General features: G+C 37.5%; 2 protein-coding genes across 2 annotated transcripts; one reads left to right on the top strand and one right to left on the bottom strand.

Annotated features, from left to right (window-relative positions):
* Positions 1-832: 832 nt before the first annotated feature.
* Positions 833-8,785, bottom strand: LOC112556854 (serine/threonine-protein kinase PINK1, mitochondrial-like). Its single transcript, XM_025226248.1, has 8 exons — positions 8,291-8,785; positions 7,858-8,008; positions 7,186-7,380; positions 6,855-7,034; positions 5,662-5,831; positions 3,229-3,525; positions 2,728-2,789; positions 833-1,998 (listed from the first exon to the last, which is right to left on the bottom strand). Exons 3-8 carry the CDS (start codon positions 7,293-7,295, stop codon positions 1,744-1,746), a joined length of 1,074 nt encoding a protein of 357 aa, XP_025082033.1. The 5' UTR covers positions 7,296-7,380; positions 7,858-8,008; positions 8,291-8,785; the 3' UTR covers positions 833-1,743.
* A 1,666-nt stretch (positions 8,786-10,451) lies between these two features.
* On the top strand, positions 10,452-16,566 carry LOC112557954 (endoglucanase A-like). The gene is given in 13 exon segments (XM_025228122.1): positions 10,452-10,475; positions 11,124-11,304; positions 11,422-11,656; positions 11,867-12,025; positions 12,781-12,968; positions 13,153-13,315; positions 13,767-13,866; positions 14,279-14,429; positions 14,971-15,024; positions 15,026-15,116; positions 15,416-15,596; positions 15,852-16,042; positions 16,321-16,566. Coding segments are annotated over 12 exon segments (1,755 nt in total). The 5' UTR covers positions 10,452-10,475; positions 11,124-11,133; the 3' UTR covers positions 16,392-16,566.
* The last annotated feature ends 901 nt before the right edge of the window (positions 16,567-17,467 follow it).

The raw sequence follows: 17,467 nt of genomic DNA on the forward strand, positions 1-17,467 counted from the left end.
GTACTTGGAATTACATTTGTAGACTGCGGATTATTGTTATGTTGCTATGAAATATTAAGACCCAAAAATGACTTGCGGAGGCAGTTGCCCAAGGTTCGGACCTAGATGCAACTAATTGTTGTATATATATAATCATTGCGCATATTTCTTTCTTTCACTTATATTCTTCGTCAAAACTTATCAGTTCCCAGACCATCATACAATATCACTAATTTTCAGTTCCTGTGTTGTGTCTTGATAACCAAGCTTCGAAAACAAATACCATAATCATGAACTAAATATCTTAACCTACAGCCTTGTCCTCTTGTTAGACAGGGCTTCTGCTTACGCAAAAAATTGCGTACAGTACGCATTAAAAGTTCGGAGGACCCCTTCAATTTTCGTCAATGGGGTCCCCTTCAAATTTGGGCGAAGATCAGGGACCCCTTCAAAATCTGAAGAAGGGGTCCCTAGGACCCCAAAGAATTTAGCCTTAGCAGAAGCCCTGTTAAAAAAAAAAAAAATTACATATATATCTCAAACAAGCTTCAGAAATACTATCCAGTGAGTGTTGACATTTTAACCTCGCATTGCTGCAAAGTGGCTCAGGACTGAGTGAAGCATTTGGGAATGACCCAACAATAATACACAATTTCAACGCTGCTGGCAAAACTTCAATATGGCAATATAATGCCTTAAACACTGCTCCACAAAAGTGAAGCCTGTAAATGTGAAAGTCAACTGTATGAAATAACAACTTTGTTCATACATGGGATTTTAAGCAATTTTTAATGTTATGTACAGCACCCATTTTAACAACACTTCAGAAGATAAACAGGAAATTCAAAAACGATTTATGATCCTTCAAAGGCATTTTTATTCTTGCTTATGAAGTTGAAATGCTTCTGAAATGCTTGCCTATACTTTTAAATAAAGATGACTGCTTTACAACATTATCATTACTTATACCTAAGGTTAACTTTTCATTAATTTTATTACATTGACCCATTAGATCTTGATTATGGTTGGCATGAAACCTTAGTCACTGTCTATGCAAAAGCAACACTATGCAAAAATACCATTGGTTTCAACACACAATCATTCTTAGGCAATCCAAGTCCTAAAGCCTTTCATGTGCTAAAAACATTCTCCCCTCTAAAAGTTCACATTCCCTATAAACACGGTCCATACTACTTTGACAAAAATCAAAATACCGACTTTCCTGACTTTTTTCAAGGTAAACTTCATCTGTCCAGTCCACATACCGAAACCACAAGCACAGTTTGGAAGTAACCTATGCAAACTTTTAATTTGTCCAAAAATCCATAATTATTGAACTTGTGAACCTAACCCTTTTTAACAACATAAACTTTAGACTTAGTTGTAACTGCTCAAATTTTGACTGCCTGGGAGAATACCTGATACCAAACTTTATAACTGCCGTAATAGATAAATTACACATTCAAAGCCTTGTTAAAAAAGTTATCACATAAGATGCAGGGAATCCTGATTAAACATTTCTAAAAAGCATACACTGTGAATAAAACCCTACAAAGAGTAAAAGGAAAGATTGCTTTATTTTCTGAAAAATAATAGTTTGTGCCTGACAACACAGTCTTTCTACACCAACACCGGAAAGCATGAAAATTGTGTCCTACAGTAAATATGCATTTAAAAAGAAAGCTCATTACAGTTAAGATTATTACAGTCCTAAATATTTTATCTACAAAACAGTCTTTTATCACAAATGGAAACAATGCTTTATCACTGTTGGTCTTCACAGACAAGCAGCAAGTCCTGTAGAGTAATACGACACAGAAAGGTATGCTTCAGCCATAACTCTACACTGGCCACAGAATTTGGAAAAACGAGTTGGCACATTGTTTGCACAACAAACTGCTCCAGCCACCATTTCAGGTGCTTGATACTCTGTTTAGGCAAGCTACGAATGCTTTCAAGGTAAACAGCACCCCAAAGATGAAGCTGCATGATGGTTGCGGCTAAGGTTGGTGTTGGGCGCTGTTATGAAGAAAGAAAAGGTGTTTATATATTATGTACTGTGAACCAGGAACATATTTCCTGGGTAACCAGAAGGAATGTTTTATTATTATATACATACTTAAAATTTAATTAATTTATAAAAGTAAAATTGTAAACTAATGTATAGTATTTCTTGCCAGCACAAAAGTTCTTCATGAAAATAATTATCAGGGATGCAAAAAACACAATTTATTATTTTATCAGCAAGAATCTGGAAAAGTTCAATTCTAAAAACAATTTTAAATTTAAGTTGTCCTGCTATCCTACTGTTCACACTTTTAATGATTTTTTTTAAAACTCAGGTTATATCATGAAAATCAAATGTCAAGGTAACATTTTTAGTGTATTAAGCTTGAGGCATCTAAGGCACAGACATGTTAGATAACAGCAGAAGTACTCGATGACATGCATCACATTTTTGTAACAGTTGTACCATTTCAATGTACTGATGCTATGCATGTCAGTTACTAAGGTTAGCTCAAACAAAGGGACTAATGAAATTTTACAATAAATCAGGGAGTTTGCATGAGATTCGGGACCATATGTGGTATGATCTCCCTTGGAATTGCTCGCAGGAAAAGTATGGGAATCACCAAATCAAATCTAATCAAATTCTAGGCAACACCAGGTACCCTTGCGAGTAGAAACTATTTGCAAGAGTAAAACCAGGAAGTGACTGCAATGTGAAGAGCACTAAAACAGAATTACCTTGCTGGAATCTCTCTTCAGCATACTGTAAACCAGGTCTTTCACAAGTAGGGGAACCTCATCTGTAAACATAAACAAGATCATGAACTTCAACAGAGATCAATAAGGAAATCATTAACCAACAACAAAGAACTAGTTTAAAACAAGCACACAAGAGACAGAGATTCTGAGCATTTACTACAAAAACTCTGAGTAAGAATAACAGCATAAACGTAACATGATCAGATAATCCAACATAATAATAAAACCTAAACAGACAAAATAAACCTGGCTATTAAAAAAAAAAGTAAACCAAAAATCCTAAGTCTGAAGCTAATATATTTAGTACTATTTGGTCGCTCTTACGCAAGTTTAGAAGGCATTTGGCAGTGAATGCATGATATACAGATTCCTATACCTTAGACATGAACAGAGCACTTAATGAATATTTCTTTTCTTCTCTTATATTCTGCGGTGTTAAAATAGGAACTTCTAACTGCACTTCACGTAAATTAGGTATACCTGGTAGTTTAGGCAAATCCTTTTCTTGATATGTACGACTGTCTAATTTGTGTTCCTTGCCGTAGAAAGGGTTTTCCAGCCCAAAAATTTCATACGCCAGTGCTCCTGCTGCCCACAGGTCCGCCTTGCTGTAGTCAAGTACACTATGTTTCCCCGGGTTTGCGCACTTTATTTCTGGTGCCATCAAAGCAGAGTTTCCCCCTTTGCTGACCTCTCCAGTGGTATAAGGTATTTGGAAGCCATGCTCAGATTCCATAAGGCAACACCCAAAATCACAGATTGCTAGCCATGGTTGATCTGTCTCACGGACAAATAAGCAATAATTTACGATTTATTTTAATTCTTGGATTAGGTAGCGACAGTCAAAATTTTATTTCCTGCGTATCACTTAGAAACATGTGCTACTTTGATGTGTATGGAAAAGAAACAGCTCTATCATTTCTAGAAGCAGAGACATACTACTTCAAAGGTTTGAAGTTGTGTATTCATCATATTTGGAGAATTATTTAGCAACTTTGCATGCTTTTTTAAGACAAGAGAAGGTAACAATGTAACATGCTGCAACTATAGGCAGCTCTAAGTTAAGACAAGCAAAATCAACAATCAGGATTATCATTTAACCTTAAACAAATGATCCAAAATCAGCCAAAATGAAACATTTTGCCTATGTGACTTCACTTCTAGAGAATAGTTGAAGGCTTCAAAAACAAAGAGAAATGCTCTAGTACACATCCAAAATGATAAAATCAACAGACAGTGCAAATACTAGTGCTCAATTTGTTTTTGATCTGTAGTCTTAAAGTTTGATAATTTTTACTTTGCTAGGTGGAAAAACATGGAATTAACACATTGTTAGAAACATCTTTATCTTTTAAATTACATTAGTTACAGCAGGATTGTTCAGTGGTATGTAAACTATTGATAGGTTGTAAATCTATTATAAAACATTTACCCAAAATTTACAGGAAGAGAATAGATATAAATGAAATTCAAAACATTCACTAATTTACTCAATACCATGTCCAGGAAAGAAATCTAAATCTCATCATTAAATGTATATGTAAGAATTATAGTTGGTTATACAGCCATAAGAAATTTTGGCTCATACTATTTTTAAAAGCAATTTACAAGTCATTTAACTTTAATTAAGGAAGGCCCTTAAACAAAAACTGATCCTGTGTGTTAAATCATAAACTCAAAACAAATATTAGTAAGCTTATTTATCACAGATCTATAGATTATATGAGGAAAGCCACATTTCTGATTGTTCTGCACGGAATAAATATAAGCCATCTATGTTTCAAATAACAGCACATCATGACTGAAATAGTGCTAACTGTACAGTGAAGCCTACAGCAGACGATACATTTAAAAAAATCACTATTGGTGTGACACGTGGATATATTCGTTAAATAATGTATGGCTTGTACACAAATGTCAAAGTCAAACCTATTTCATATATGCTACATAAAGTTTTCTTCTATTGTCGTATATGATTACCAGCTCATAATATTAGCTACCAAAATAAAAAATCTTTCATCTGGTCTACCTGTGATACATGTTCCATGGTTATGAAATAAACCTAGTCTTATTGTGCTATGGATGGAATCAATTTCTCTTCCTTAAAAAGCTTATTTGCATAAACTGCGCTTACGATGGTTGTAATTGATCTTTTCTGAAAGATCAACATTATTTATGCCACTGCAAAAACACTGTCCCTATCGGCAACCTTATCATTCAGGCAGAGATCTGTAAATACATATCTATGGCTAAGGCCAGCATTATCAGCCATGTTGAACTTTCAGAGTGGCAAGACTGCAGTGGCACTCAACTTTGAATAGCTGGTGAGACGGTCATCACAAGTAGTTGTAAAGTTCTAGTACCAGTTTATTCAATGAAAAACAAACCTTCTGAACATAAATGACAAACAATTGTTATTTTCAACAGATTTTCCATGAACCCATGTCAAAGTTTACCATATTTTAAAAAAAAAAATTTTCTCCTAACCCCTAACACAAAGATGATTAAAAAAAAATAAATAAATAAAAATAACAACAAATTGTGTGATCTTTCTGCTTTTTCATCAGCTGTTTCTCAATTCTACATCTGGCAAAATCAGCATGTTGTGTGGAATTTTCCAGTGAAACTGTTTTTGCTTTGTAAAAAATGGCAACCATAAGAAAGCATGTAAGTGTCAAAGGTAAAATGCATAAATAAAATACAAAATATGGCAGTGGGAAGTCCAAACTTAATTTCAAGTATTTTTCTCACAACGAAACAGGTATAATGTACCAAAAAGCAGTTTCAAAACACTATATTTAAGGGGGTTTTGTGTGTTTCTCTATCCACCATCAGGCGACTGCCGCTACCTACTCATGTTTGAAAAATAAAATAACCAAAGTCATTAATAACTTAATTTTTGCATTTACTGACCCTTGCCATTGGAGACATCAACCAGAATGTTGTCACTTTTCATATCTCGATGAGAAATGGCATGCTGATGCAAGTGCTGGACACCTTCAAGTAACTGAGTGAACAGAACACATCTGGTCGCCATACTAATATCATTCTCTTCCAGAAACTCTCTTAATGTCATAGAGTACCTAGAATAGACAGAAAAGAAAACTTAAATAAAATGTCTTTGACTCAAGTGTCTTAATTATAATAGATTACGCACTTTTGGTTTGTTTGTAATGTCTATATCCAAGGTTCCCAATAATGATTATTAGTTATTTCACCAATTTTTGCCTCTTACTAAATTGACACATGGTAAAAGTATACAACCAATTACTAAAGACCCTCACCAAGACAGGTCAACACAAGACCTCAGTCTTCTTTGTCTCAAAACTTTTCAGTACCTAATTGACAGACAGGATATTGTGACTACCTGTACAACTTCCAGATAAAGAAAAATACGGAAATCCTTCAAAAAACCGAGACAGGAACCAGCAAAACTGCAGATCTACCAGCCTACAGAAAGGGGTCAAAAGACTGATATTCTGATTTGCAGATTTTTGCAGCATACACTCTAAAAATGACACAGACACCAGCAAAGAACTGAAAGATCTTACCAATATAGACTGACTGACAGTACAGTTATAATGCATAGGAAATGGAGATCAGTCTTACAAGAGGAAAGTCACTATCACTAGCAACAGCAAAGTCAATATCTACAACAACAGAGTACAGTTCAGAGATAGAGAGCTTTAAATATGTGCAAGCAACCCTCATCCATTGCAGCTTCCCAATCAGTAACCACATAAGGATCAGAAGGTTGATGCTGCAATGACCAGAGGAAGACTGGCTTACAAACAGAAAGCAGTGGACTGGTTGTTCAGGTTTTGTCTACTGCCATGTCTATTCATGTTTCCTCCAATGACCAGTGCCAGTCAAAGAACAAATGACTGAACATTGACCCCGAGCTTTTGAAATAAATCAAGTAATAACATGTTTTGTGATATCTTTATGATTTTAGCTGATGCCAGTCAGTTTAGGCCAACAAAGTCAAACGCTACAATTCAGCAATAAATAAGCAGCAATTAAAATAATGCACAGTATTTCACATAGCTGATAATAAACAAATATGTTTTCTGATACTAAATTACTTTCAAAAATGGTAAGCTTACTTTTTCATGACCAGAAACATGGTTGAATTCCTCCCAAATCCCCCTTCATGCAGACGACTTGGCAAGGCAGCTGGGTAAGCGTCAGCACCTCCTGAAAGATATGGTGTCTGGTCGACAAAATACCCTGGCATGATCACTATGTTTGGATGAAGTGGTAGTAGCTTTGTTTTGGCTTGGTCTCTGTTGGGAGCAAAAGTCAAAGAAAAATATAAAAGCAGTAGCCTTTTGCCTACATCCAAGCTATTCCTATTCATTATTTTACAATTTTTCTTACTGGGCTTTGATTTTTCTCTTCAATCCTTTCTCCTAAATATATATGTCCACCACTCACTTTTCGTTTGCAATGGCATTCACTGGACAACACTGGGAAGGAACTGTTTCACGCGCCATAGCTGATCTGATCTGTTCTGCATCTGAGGCCACACTGTAGTTGAACATCATCTTGACAGCAAGAGGATACTCTTTTGTAGTAGGAGAATTTACTTCTGGATTGGATCTTCCACATTGCCTCCAGCAGTTGCTTCTTCTGGACAAGATATTTTCATTAAAACTAAAAGAAATAATAATAATAATAGAAATATGTAGCATTCTTTCAAAACATTTATTCAAAAAAATTATTTACATTTTATAAAAAAAAGGAGGATAGAAGAAATTTGTTCTGCTACAATATGTGGGAAGAAGGGGATCTGGCAAGATACCATGCATGGGAGATAAGTAGTGTTCGAAACATTACAGAAAAGGTGTGAAAAACTGGTGGAGAGATGTCAAGTATAGGTACAGTTATGTGGACTGTCATGTTTACACTGCTCTCAAAATCTATCTTGATAAGATGTGCTATAATGAAGGAGGCCAAAAGTTGCCAGAAATTGTACCTTCTGTCTTGTGAGCTACCTTCTTTCTTAAGTATTAAGATTCCAATGCTTCAGACTAAGAGTGACAATTTTCACAATAGTATTACCTTAAATGTTGCTGCAGGTAATCGGAAAAATTTGATAGTCATTACCTTGGGAACCTGCAATATTCGTGGGTCTGGCTTCATAAACAGCTGCATTACATCCCTTGCCAATCAGTTGACCTAGCTCTAATGACTCAAGTGACAGCTCCTGCTGAGACTGCATTAATGCTATCTTTGGTGTGTACAAATGAAACAGTTCCTGAAAAAAAAAAAGGTCATAGAATGACTGCTTATGATCTGCATCCCTTTACTTTCCTTAAATGCATTGTAATGTCCGACTACATATTACTATTATATTATGTAAAGGCTAATAATTTATTGAAATTTCTTCTCACAACTTTCACCACTCCCAACAACCCACACTGAAATGTTAAAACCATGCACTATTAGTTGCCAATTAATGTAAAGGTTATCGATATTACATTTGCACATTTTTGGGTTCAATTTCGTACTTTCCACATGAGCTAAGATCAGATCTTACCCGAATGCCAGCTGAGAATGCATCTTCGTTGTCTGTCTTCTTGGCCAGTGATGCACCAAGCGACAAAGTGACAAAACCGAAAGTGGGAACATTCCTACAGTTAGGTCTACTGATCAAGCGAAAGGCAGTCTGACGTCGAAATTCAGAAGCCAGCGTTTTCTTTGCATATTTAGAGACGAAATCACCCACTAGTTTTGATGGTTTCTTGTTTGCCTCTACTGCTTTCGTTTTCAGGTTCCATGTTTGTTTTGGTAGATCCGCGCCCTTGGACTGCTGGCCGTCATTACGCAGAACCGACTTCAAGAGTTGCTTGCCATTTTTTACAAGTCGACTAAAAATATTCTCACCTCCTTTCGCAGCCTGTGCCCACAAGGGGCCGGCTGCGTTTAAAAAGACTGCTTTCAGTGTTCTGGTTTAAAATAATCACTAGATTACTAAATAAGTGACCTCGAAAGCTTCTCCATCATTTTACGCAATAGAACTACTATTGTAGTTATATTAGTTTCGAATTAAATGTAAACATGCAGTCTAACTTTTATTGTTGGGAATATTTTGGGACATCAGATTGAAATATATATAAAATTAATTTAATGAATTTTATTAGCACAACAATGATTATAGTCTGTTGAACTATGGCTTATCCTTTTCCAGCTCTGCATTTAGTTTCGAACTATTGGGAGAGGGCCAGATAAACATGCGAATAATTATTTAAACTTAGTGTGTGTATGTGTTACAATATTATAGCATACTCTGTGAGATTCTTTTGGTAGTATTTTTGCTCTACAAAGTTTATACACCATCGAAACCTACCCTACAAATCTAGGACGTGTTTAGGTGGATAGATGTCTGCCGAGACCAACGCTTAGAGTCTTGCAAAGTGATCCGCTGTTAGTCTCGGCGAGCATAAACAAAGAATGAATATACCGGAAGCTTTGTAGCCTAATGCCTCGTTTTAGGAGTTAACTGGGAAAAAGAAAGTCGTCTGCCAGCAATTCAGTAAAACAAGTTCGTGATCAAATGTTTCATACAAAAGCCATTTAAAGCCTCATTACTCTCTGCTGTCTACTGCTGTGCTTGTGCGGTGGCCGCGTGTAGTGGTGTCGAATTATAGTTTATTACCCAGGGTACCCGGCGTTGCTCGGGTGACTATCACTCACAGAGCATTTGTATGAAGGAAATAAAAATTGCGGTGATTTTTTCCCTTCCCCACCCGTCTTTCTTATGAGTGTCCTCTCAAATTATGTTTATCAAAATTTCTCATGTTTTGCACTTGTATTTTTTTCCATTTCTACATATTGGAATGAAAAAAATATATCAAATTAAAACTCTGCAACATATACCAAGCAAACATATACTGATTAAGCTAATATAGACACAAAAATATTTCTTCCAAATTTCATGAGGACATAAATTTGCATCAGTTTTAAGCGCCGTTCGCACCCCCGCCGATAAAAAGACAATGACATGCGAGCACGTGCGTACGCTAGAGAGAGAGAGGTGGTGGTGGGGTGGGGAAGAAGAATTCGACAAGTCTTTCATTGTTATCCTTGTGACCCACTAAAAGAAAAGCATGGGCCACAAAAAAAAAGGTAGCAAAACTGACCGTGCACCAGTAGAGTAGTCATGAAACAAGATAAGAAAGGGTGTGTCTTAACTGTATCTTTGAGTCGATGTATCATTAAATATCATTCTATACATTAATTCTTACAATTTTTTTCTGAACAGACGTCTTATTGTGATACGTCGCCAGAAGATTTTTAATATTGAGTCTTTATCTTCTTAACGGCAGCAGTGAATTAAAATGTCTGCTAAAGACAAATCGATGGTTGGCTTTCCTAAGACCAGTCTAGTACTTTATTTTACCATAATGTATAGACAAGTATTTTAAAAATGCAGATAATGTAAATATCATTCCAATATTTATTTGCCAACACAAAATTCTACACGCTCTCTTTATCTTTTCCATTGTCTATGTTCTCCAGCCTTATTCTGCAACTTTATTTCTTTCTGTCTTATCAGCATGGCTTCCAGATATTCTTACTAAAAATAAGGGAAACATGATAGAGATTAAAGCATTTTGTGAAAAAGTTGGATGTCATAAGGACCTAGCAATGCATTCTTAAGTTTTAAAGAGTACTGAAGACAACGAAAAATCAAGGCAGAGTGAGTCTATCTTAGAGCTCAGGTGAGGTTTCTGTGTCTTACTTATCTTTTTACTGTTATTACGTATGTGTGTGTACGTGCGTGCGTGCAAATACTCGTAGTTTTGACTACTTGGTGTCATAACGGCCATTAACGTAGTTCGCATTTCTCAGTATGTCCTCCCAGCACCTGTTGAGGTCAAAGTGCAGCTGGTTTATAAATAATAATAATAACAACAATTAGTAAATAGTACATTCTTCTCAGAGTTGCCTGAAAGTATCTATTTCGCTGCTTAAAGATAAGGTTCGAAAAAAGACATACTAAGCCTTTTTTTTTTTTTTTTTGTTTCTTTATCTCTAGTTGAAGGTTAATACAACAAATGTACAAAAATAGTTCATCAGCCTTATAAATCAGAGAGCTGGTGACTGGGTTCTCACATTGTCGAAGGAAGTATCTGAAACTTAGCGACAATCCTTCAGGTTGGTATAAGCAGGAATATATACGTATATAGATATTTTGCAGGAAGAACTTTTTTAAAAAAATAAAAAGCAATTTCTTATTTACATGTTTTGGGGGTTATTTTTCAACATCTATAGATGACTCAATTACTGGAGGCTAAATTAAGGCGCCGGTAAGATTGTTTCACTCTTGGATAACTAACATAGTTTTAATTCGCTGGTGTGTTCGCCAGTCTGTGCAGCATGAATTTGCTGCTGTTACCGCTGTTGGTCGTCGGCGTGTCGTCGGTGACACTTCATCCCCAAAGCCACTGGGCAGGTGGATTCCAGTTGCAGGTTGAAATACCTGTGACCTGCGAGCTGACCAGCTGGAAAGTGCATCTTACCTTTAGCGAGGATGTGAACACAATTGAGGTAAACTCAAGCTTTAACCGAGATCCTCGAGACTGAAGAATGCTTGGGTAAAACAGTGATAGAGGCTGGAAGGTGTGCATACAATACAAACAAACAAAATGTTTTCTCATGCAACAGGTGTGGGCTGGTACCGCTGAGCAAGGGTCGAGCTCTCGTGAGTACATCATAACAAACAAAGAGTACGACGCTGTACAACACACAGGAGACACTCTCTCATTCTCACTGGTTGCTCGCACCAGCGGCGACAGCAACCCATCTATCGAAGCCACTATTGAAGGCTGTGGTGGTGACAGTGGCTCGAGTGGGAGTGGGGGCAACACGCAGACTCAATGGACGGTGGCTCCCAGTTCAGGTGACACCTTATTTTCTTGGTATTGACTTCTATCGGAAAAAAATTATTATCCACGATTAACTGACAATCGTATTTGGGTGACAATGAGTGCTGTTGGACAAAACATCATTATTTGTATTGCAACCGTACTAAATGTTTGATTGCACTCCCTAGCGCTACTGCAGGTATCTATAATATTTAGTAATTGTATACATGATGGACATGTACCAGGTGGAGGATCTGCGGGAGGTAAAGACTACGGCGATGCCTTGGCCAAGTCCATTCTCTTCTACGACGCCCAGCGGTCCGGCAAACTGCCAGCAAACAACCCCATCCACTGGCGGGGCGACTCGGCCCTCGGAGACTGCGTTGTTGGCGGATGGTATGATGGTTAGTGTCAAAGCAGCTAAAATAAATACATCAAAATTGTTCTAGAAAACTCTTAGTTTTGTTTGTTTATTTTCCTGCTAATATTTTTGTAATTTGTCTTGAAAATTTGTAAGCAACGGATCTTGCAGGTTCGCGATTCGAAAAGGTGGATACTTTAATAGTGAAACCAACAGCTTCCAAATCCCAAAGAGCGAATACTATAGTCAGTTCGATACCCATACGAGGCAGCCGATTTCCTAAGATCACCCATATGTGGAATGGTTACCTTATCATTAGAATGTTGGGAAAGGTAAAGCAGCCATGCAAAGGAAATAGGCAGAAGTCTTTACAAAAATGCTGACTCTGAGATAAGGAATATCTCTCATTTCTCCCTTTACTACAACAGTGAGGTTACCAGACTGATTAGCCTTATGCAGAGTCAGCACTAGTGAAATCAACCCTTTAAGATAAATAAGACAAATCAACCCTAATAAGAAGACACTCATCAATGCTATCATTCAGAACCTGCAAAAATATGCAGATCTCAAGCTATAGATAAAAGCCCCAAAAGACTTATACAAATATTGAAAATTGTTTTGAGTGAATGCCATGCCTGAAAACATATAATTGTTTGAAGCTGCATTCACCATAAGAAAAAAAATTAAAAGATGTTTTTAAAGATACTTTAAATGTATGCCTAATCATTTGAGACCACAAGAAAAGCTATAGTAATTCTTAAAGCACAAGTTTAAACCTACATTCTTACTCTTGGGTAGCTGGGGACCACGTGAAGTTCGGACTTCCTTTCGGAGCTGCTACTCACATCTTGCTGTGGGGACTTCAGCTCTTTAAGGACGGGTACCAGCGAACTAACCAGCTGGACAACATGTACGATATGATCAAGTGGGGTTTGGACTACATGCTCAAGGCCTGGAACCCTTCCACAAAGGAACTGGTGGTACAGGTGAGGTTTTCTTTGCTGAACCTCAAGTTATGACACGATTAACATGACATGAATGTTATCAATTAAAGGTAAGAAAAAAGCTTGAAAAAGTGAATGTTTCGTGATATTTAAATAATAATAATAACTTATGGTCATTTTGGTCATTGACAGAAAAAAGTCTTTGTTTTCAACTCTACCACAATAGATTGGGGATGGCAATGCAGACCACTCGTTCTGGGGTCGTCCAGAGGACATGACCATGAACCGACCTTGCCTCAAAGTAAGGAATCCTCAGGATGGTGGGGCGGACATCGCAGGCGAGTGGGCCGCGGCGCTGGCTGCAGGGTCCATTGTCTTTAAGGACAAGGGTAAGAACTGGTCTTAAAAAGACTCTTGACAGAGTAGTTGGTGAAAAATATGCTTTTACTAATGTCTGTTGACAGACTGATGTCCTAGTAGAAAAATGTAATATCCTGAAATATGGAAGATTAAAACACTTAGAACGCGACAGACAGACAACTGAGTTAGAAACATTTACACCGATGCCTGTGATGGAAATGTATCGACTGGTATCTGTAATGAGATTATATTCTCTGTTTGAGATTGCAACCTATGTACTGATGTCTGAAACGAGAGCCTATGTTTGAAATAGACCACAACAATTGTTCACCTTATGCCAGTTCAGTCATTCTCAGCCAGCCATCTGTCTATTAATCATTTAAAAGTAGACGAAGAAATAATTGATAATTATGTTGTTACATTTTTCGTCACAACAATAAACTGTCTTAAAGAAGCATTCGAAACTTGCCTGTCTTGAAGATTCGTCCTACGCCTCCCAGTTGTTGACGGCTGCTGAATCTTTGTACTCCTTTGCCAAAAGTCAGCATGGGGTCTTTAATGGTTCTGCACCTTTCTACGGGTATTTTATTGTAAATCTTTCTTAAACTCAAGATTAATGTCACCTTTCGGGTGCGCGGATGTTCCGAACCTTTGATTCTTAATTCGTGTCATAAAGTATCTCGATTATTTTGACAGAGTTTGTTAAAAGTTGGAAGCAACCAAGAAAATGACTATATTATGTATATCTATGGGGTGTACAACTATTTAATACGATTCACAATTAATTCACGCTTAGGCAGAAAATATTTGAAGGTAAGACTTACATAGTCAAGACCATTACAATTTATTTGGTCTCAGGAAAAATTTACACCTTCAGACTCCAGTTTTAGATTACATTTTGTCCAATATTGCCGACAGTAAGGTGAAGGGACTTTACAACATGAGCCGTGCACTGTGCCAAAGAATGACTGGGACTGTGTTCCATCTTGCAGGTCCACTGGCTTTAAGGACGAGCTTTGCGAGGGCGGCGTGTGGCTTTACCGGGCGACCAACAACCAGCAGTACTTGAGTCAAGCAAAGTCCTACTTTGAAGATGAATGGGCGTGGGGTCTCTCCTGGGACGATAAGAAGATAGCATGCCAGGTAGGTACTCACACCAACATCTTTGGACTGCTTGAAAGTCTCTCAGCTGAAATTGCCGTGAGAAAAACTGGCAGCAGACTTGCAACTTTTTATCTGTCGACCACAAATATTTTATTTATCGTGGGCGCAATTGTAAAGAGCAGGTCATGTAAAGACTAGTGTTTACTCTTGTGGAAAACTTCTTGGATACCGTTAGCTGGGACCGACTCAAGGAAAGTTCATTGTTTAAAATCATCGTATTCCTGTTACTTTTTCTCCCAAGTACAGTAACCACACCCAAAGAAAATTTCGGAAAACCCTTAGACCCACTTTGGAGAAAATGTCTCAAGTGTTAAGATGAGTCTGATTTTATAAAGTAATTAGTTGAGAAATTTATAAATCATACTTTAGAATTACCGTACTTATAAAATCATTCACACACTAATGAAAAATAATGTCTAAGGTGTTGAGAAAAAATTCACAATCCTGATCAAAAGCAGCTTGTAATGTATGGTCGTTCAGTGATGTTTGCTCCATGAGACTATATGTTCTGTTCCTTCAGGTGTTGCTGTACGAAACCACGAAGGATAACACCTACAGAGTAGACATCGAAGGCTTTCATGCAGACATGGATGCCTGGAGGTGAAGTGCCCTACACACCATGTGGACTTGCCTGGAGGGACAAGTGGGGCTCAAACAGATTAGCTGGTCAGTACAGTTCACTTTATGAATGTGTGTAGATAGTCCATCTTAACTCATATCTCACAGCAGTTCATATTCATTAGAACTTTTAACAAAGACAGTTTGCAGAGGAATTTCTGTCACAGTTTGATGCTACGATCTTCATTTAATGCTGATTTTATCAGCTGTATCCCTATAAGAACCGATACGCTGAATCCACTGCATCATTTCACCGTGTAGGTGTGTGTTTTCGTTGAAGTTTCTATTCCCGGTAAACACGATGCTTTTTTGTCTCTTATCAAAAACCTTTCTTGGTTCAATTTCAGGCAACGCGGCTTTTATTGCAATTGCTGCTGCTGAAGCAGGTATAAACTCTGCCGAGTACCGGAAATGGGGTGTCGAGCAGATCAACTACCTGCTGGGAGACAACCATCACGATGGTGGCTGTTTCAGCTTTGAGATTGGCTATGGTAGCAAATTTCCCAGAAGCCCCCACCACCGAGCATCGTGAGTAGTTGTCCTGATTCCAAATTTGCTTGGACGTACTTCAAACTTATATAAAAAGAGTAAAAGTGAAATAAAATAATCCACTAAACTTTCCCCAGTTATTAGAAACAAATTAGACAAACCAGACCCTTTAAGATTCATCACTGCTTGGCCAGATAACATCAGTCACGGTGAATGAAACACCAGCTCAGCAGAGAAAGCCCAATAAATGTATCTTTGCATAAAGGAAATGTTGCTCAATTTTTGCCCTGGAAGGTCCTGTCCCGACATGCCTCAGCCGTGTGGAGGTGACAGGGCGAACGCTCCTGGTCCCAGCCCCCAGATCCTGTACGGAGGGCTTGTGGGTGGTCCTGATCAGTCCGACAACTACAACGACAGTCGCCAAGACTACGTCATGAACGAGGTTGCCCTTGACTACAACGCAGGCTTCCAGTCGGCGCTTGCAGGTGAGGGATAAGTTCATGTCTTTGTAGACTTTGTTCTTATCTTCTGGTTTTGAAATCTGGTATCCTGCCTTCAGCTAGGAGTACATGAGAAATAGTAACAGTAACTCTAACAATTTGTTTAAAAAAACAACTAAAACTGACAATAAAATAAAAGACCTATTATTATTTTAATTTATTATTATTATTATGTTGTTGTTATTATTATTATTGTTGATGTTGTTTCCGCTGTTGATGTTGTTGTAAAATGGGTTCTACATTTTTTCCTTATTGTTTCCTAGGCATTGTTCATCTCATTGGTACAAATAACTATCCTACCACAAACAACAAATGTCCCTGCACCAGCAAGTAGGATGTTCAGAAGCAGGGACTCTTCTTGCGACCAGACAAAAACATAAACAGGATTCGTTCATCTCTTCCTGAATATTATAAGTTATAATGATGGAATTTGACATTTGTGATATTTTGTGATCTGTTCAAGAGTACGACACACGAAAAAAGAGTAAAATAAAGAAAGTATGAACTTACTTTTGGCTTCTTTGTTGAACGTTTGAATGCATTCCACACTTTTATACTTGGATTTCAATTATTATTGTGGAGTAAGATATTCTTTACATAGAATTTAAACAAAAGCTAAATCAAGATAGTATTGTTTCAGTTTACCAGTAAATCACATAAGAGACAGATCACGAACACTCGTTCGTCTTCACTTCTCGATTTCCTCATACACGCCCGTTACTTCTGTACAATATTATATACATAAATATATATAGAGAGAGGGATGGTGTGTGTGTATGTGTGTGTTGACGAAAAAACAAAAAAAACTGATGCAAGTAAAATATAACACTCACGTTCAAGTAGAAAGCGAGAATATTTTGGGGTAGGTGGGGTGTTGCGGGGGACGGAAAGACGGGTAGAGTTGGGGTGTAAAGCTGATCCAGCAGCTCAGGCTTTATTACAGCAAAGCATCTTGCTCAGGAAGGGTGCTATGTGAGGAAAAATTAGCATTACTGGTGCAAAGCGATTGACATTGCTCCATCGAAGCAACTAGAAAAAATAGTGACAGCGAAATAAACAAACCAGTCATTTGTGGACTATGCAGATTTTATTTCAGAAATAGAAATACTTTTTTGCGTCTTTTGTCATTTACTTTTGGTATGGTGACTGTTTAAAGTCATATAGTATGTAGATAAACTAATTCACATTATCATCACTTGAGGTTTACAGGTGTCGTGGTACCCATTGTCTGGCTTTAAGGTTCCAAGCTGTGGAAAAAAATGTGATGGATTTGGTAGACTTGTTTGTTATCTCTGCAATTTAAGTTGCTAGTGAGTACACACGTCCTCTCTTGCAAACGTGGGGATGAGCAGAGGGCACAGGTCATGTGCACGTGTATACTCACTGTTGAGCTAAAATATAGTCTTGGCC

The sequence above is a fragment of the Pomacea canaliculata genome, linkage group LG2, assembly GCF_003073045.1.
Source record: "Pomacea canaliculata isolate SZHN2017 linkage group LG2, ASM307304v1, whole genome shotgun sequence".
NCBI lineage: Eukaryota > Metazoa > Mollusca > Gastropoda > Architaenioglossa > Ampullariidae > Pomacea > Pomacea canaliculata.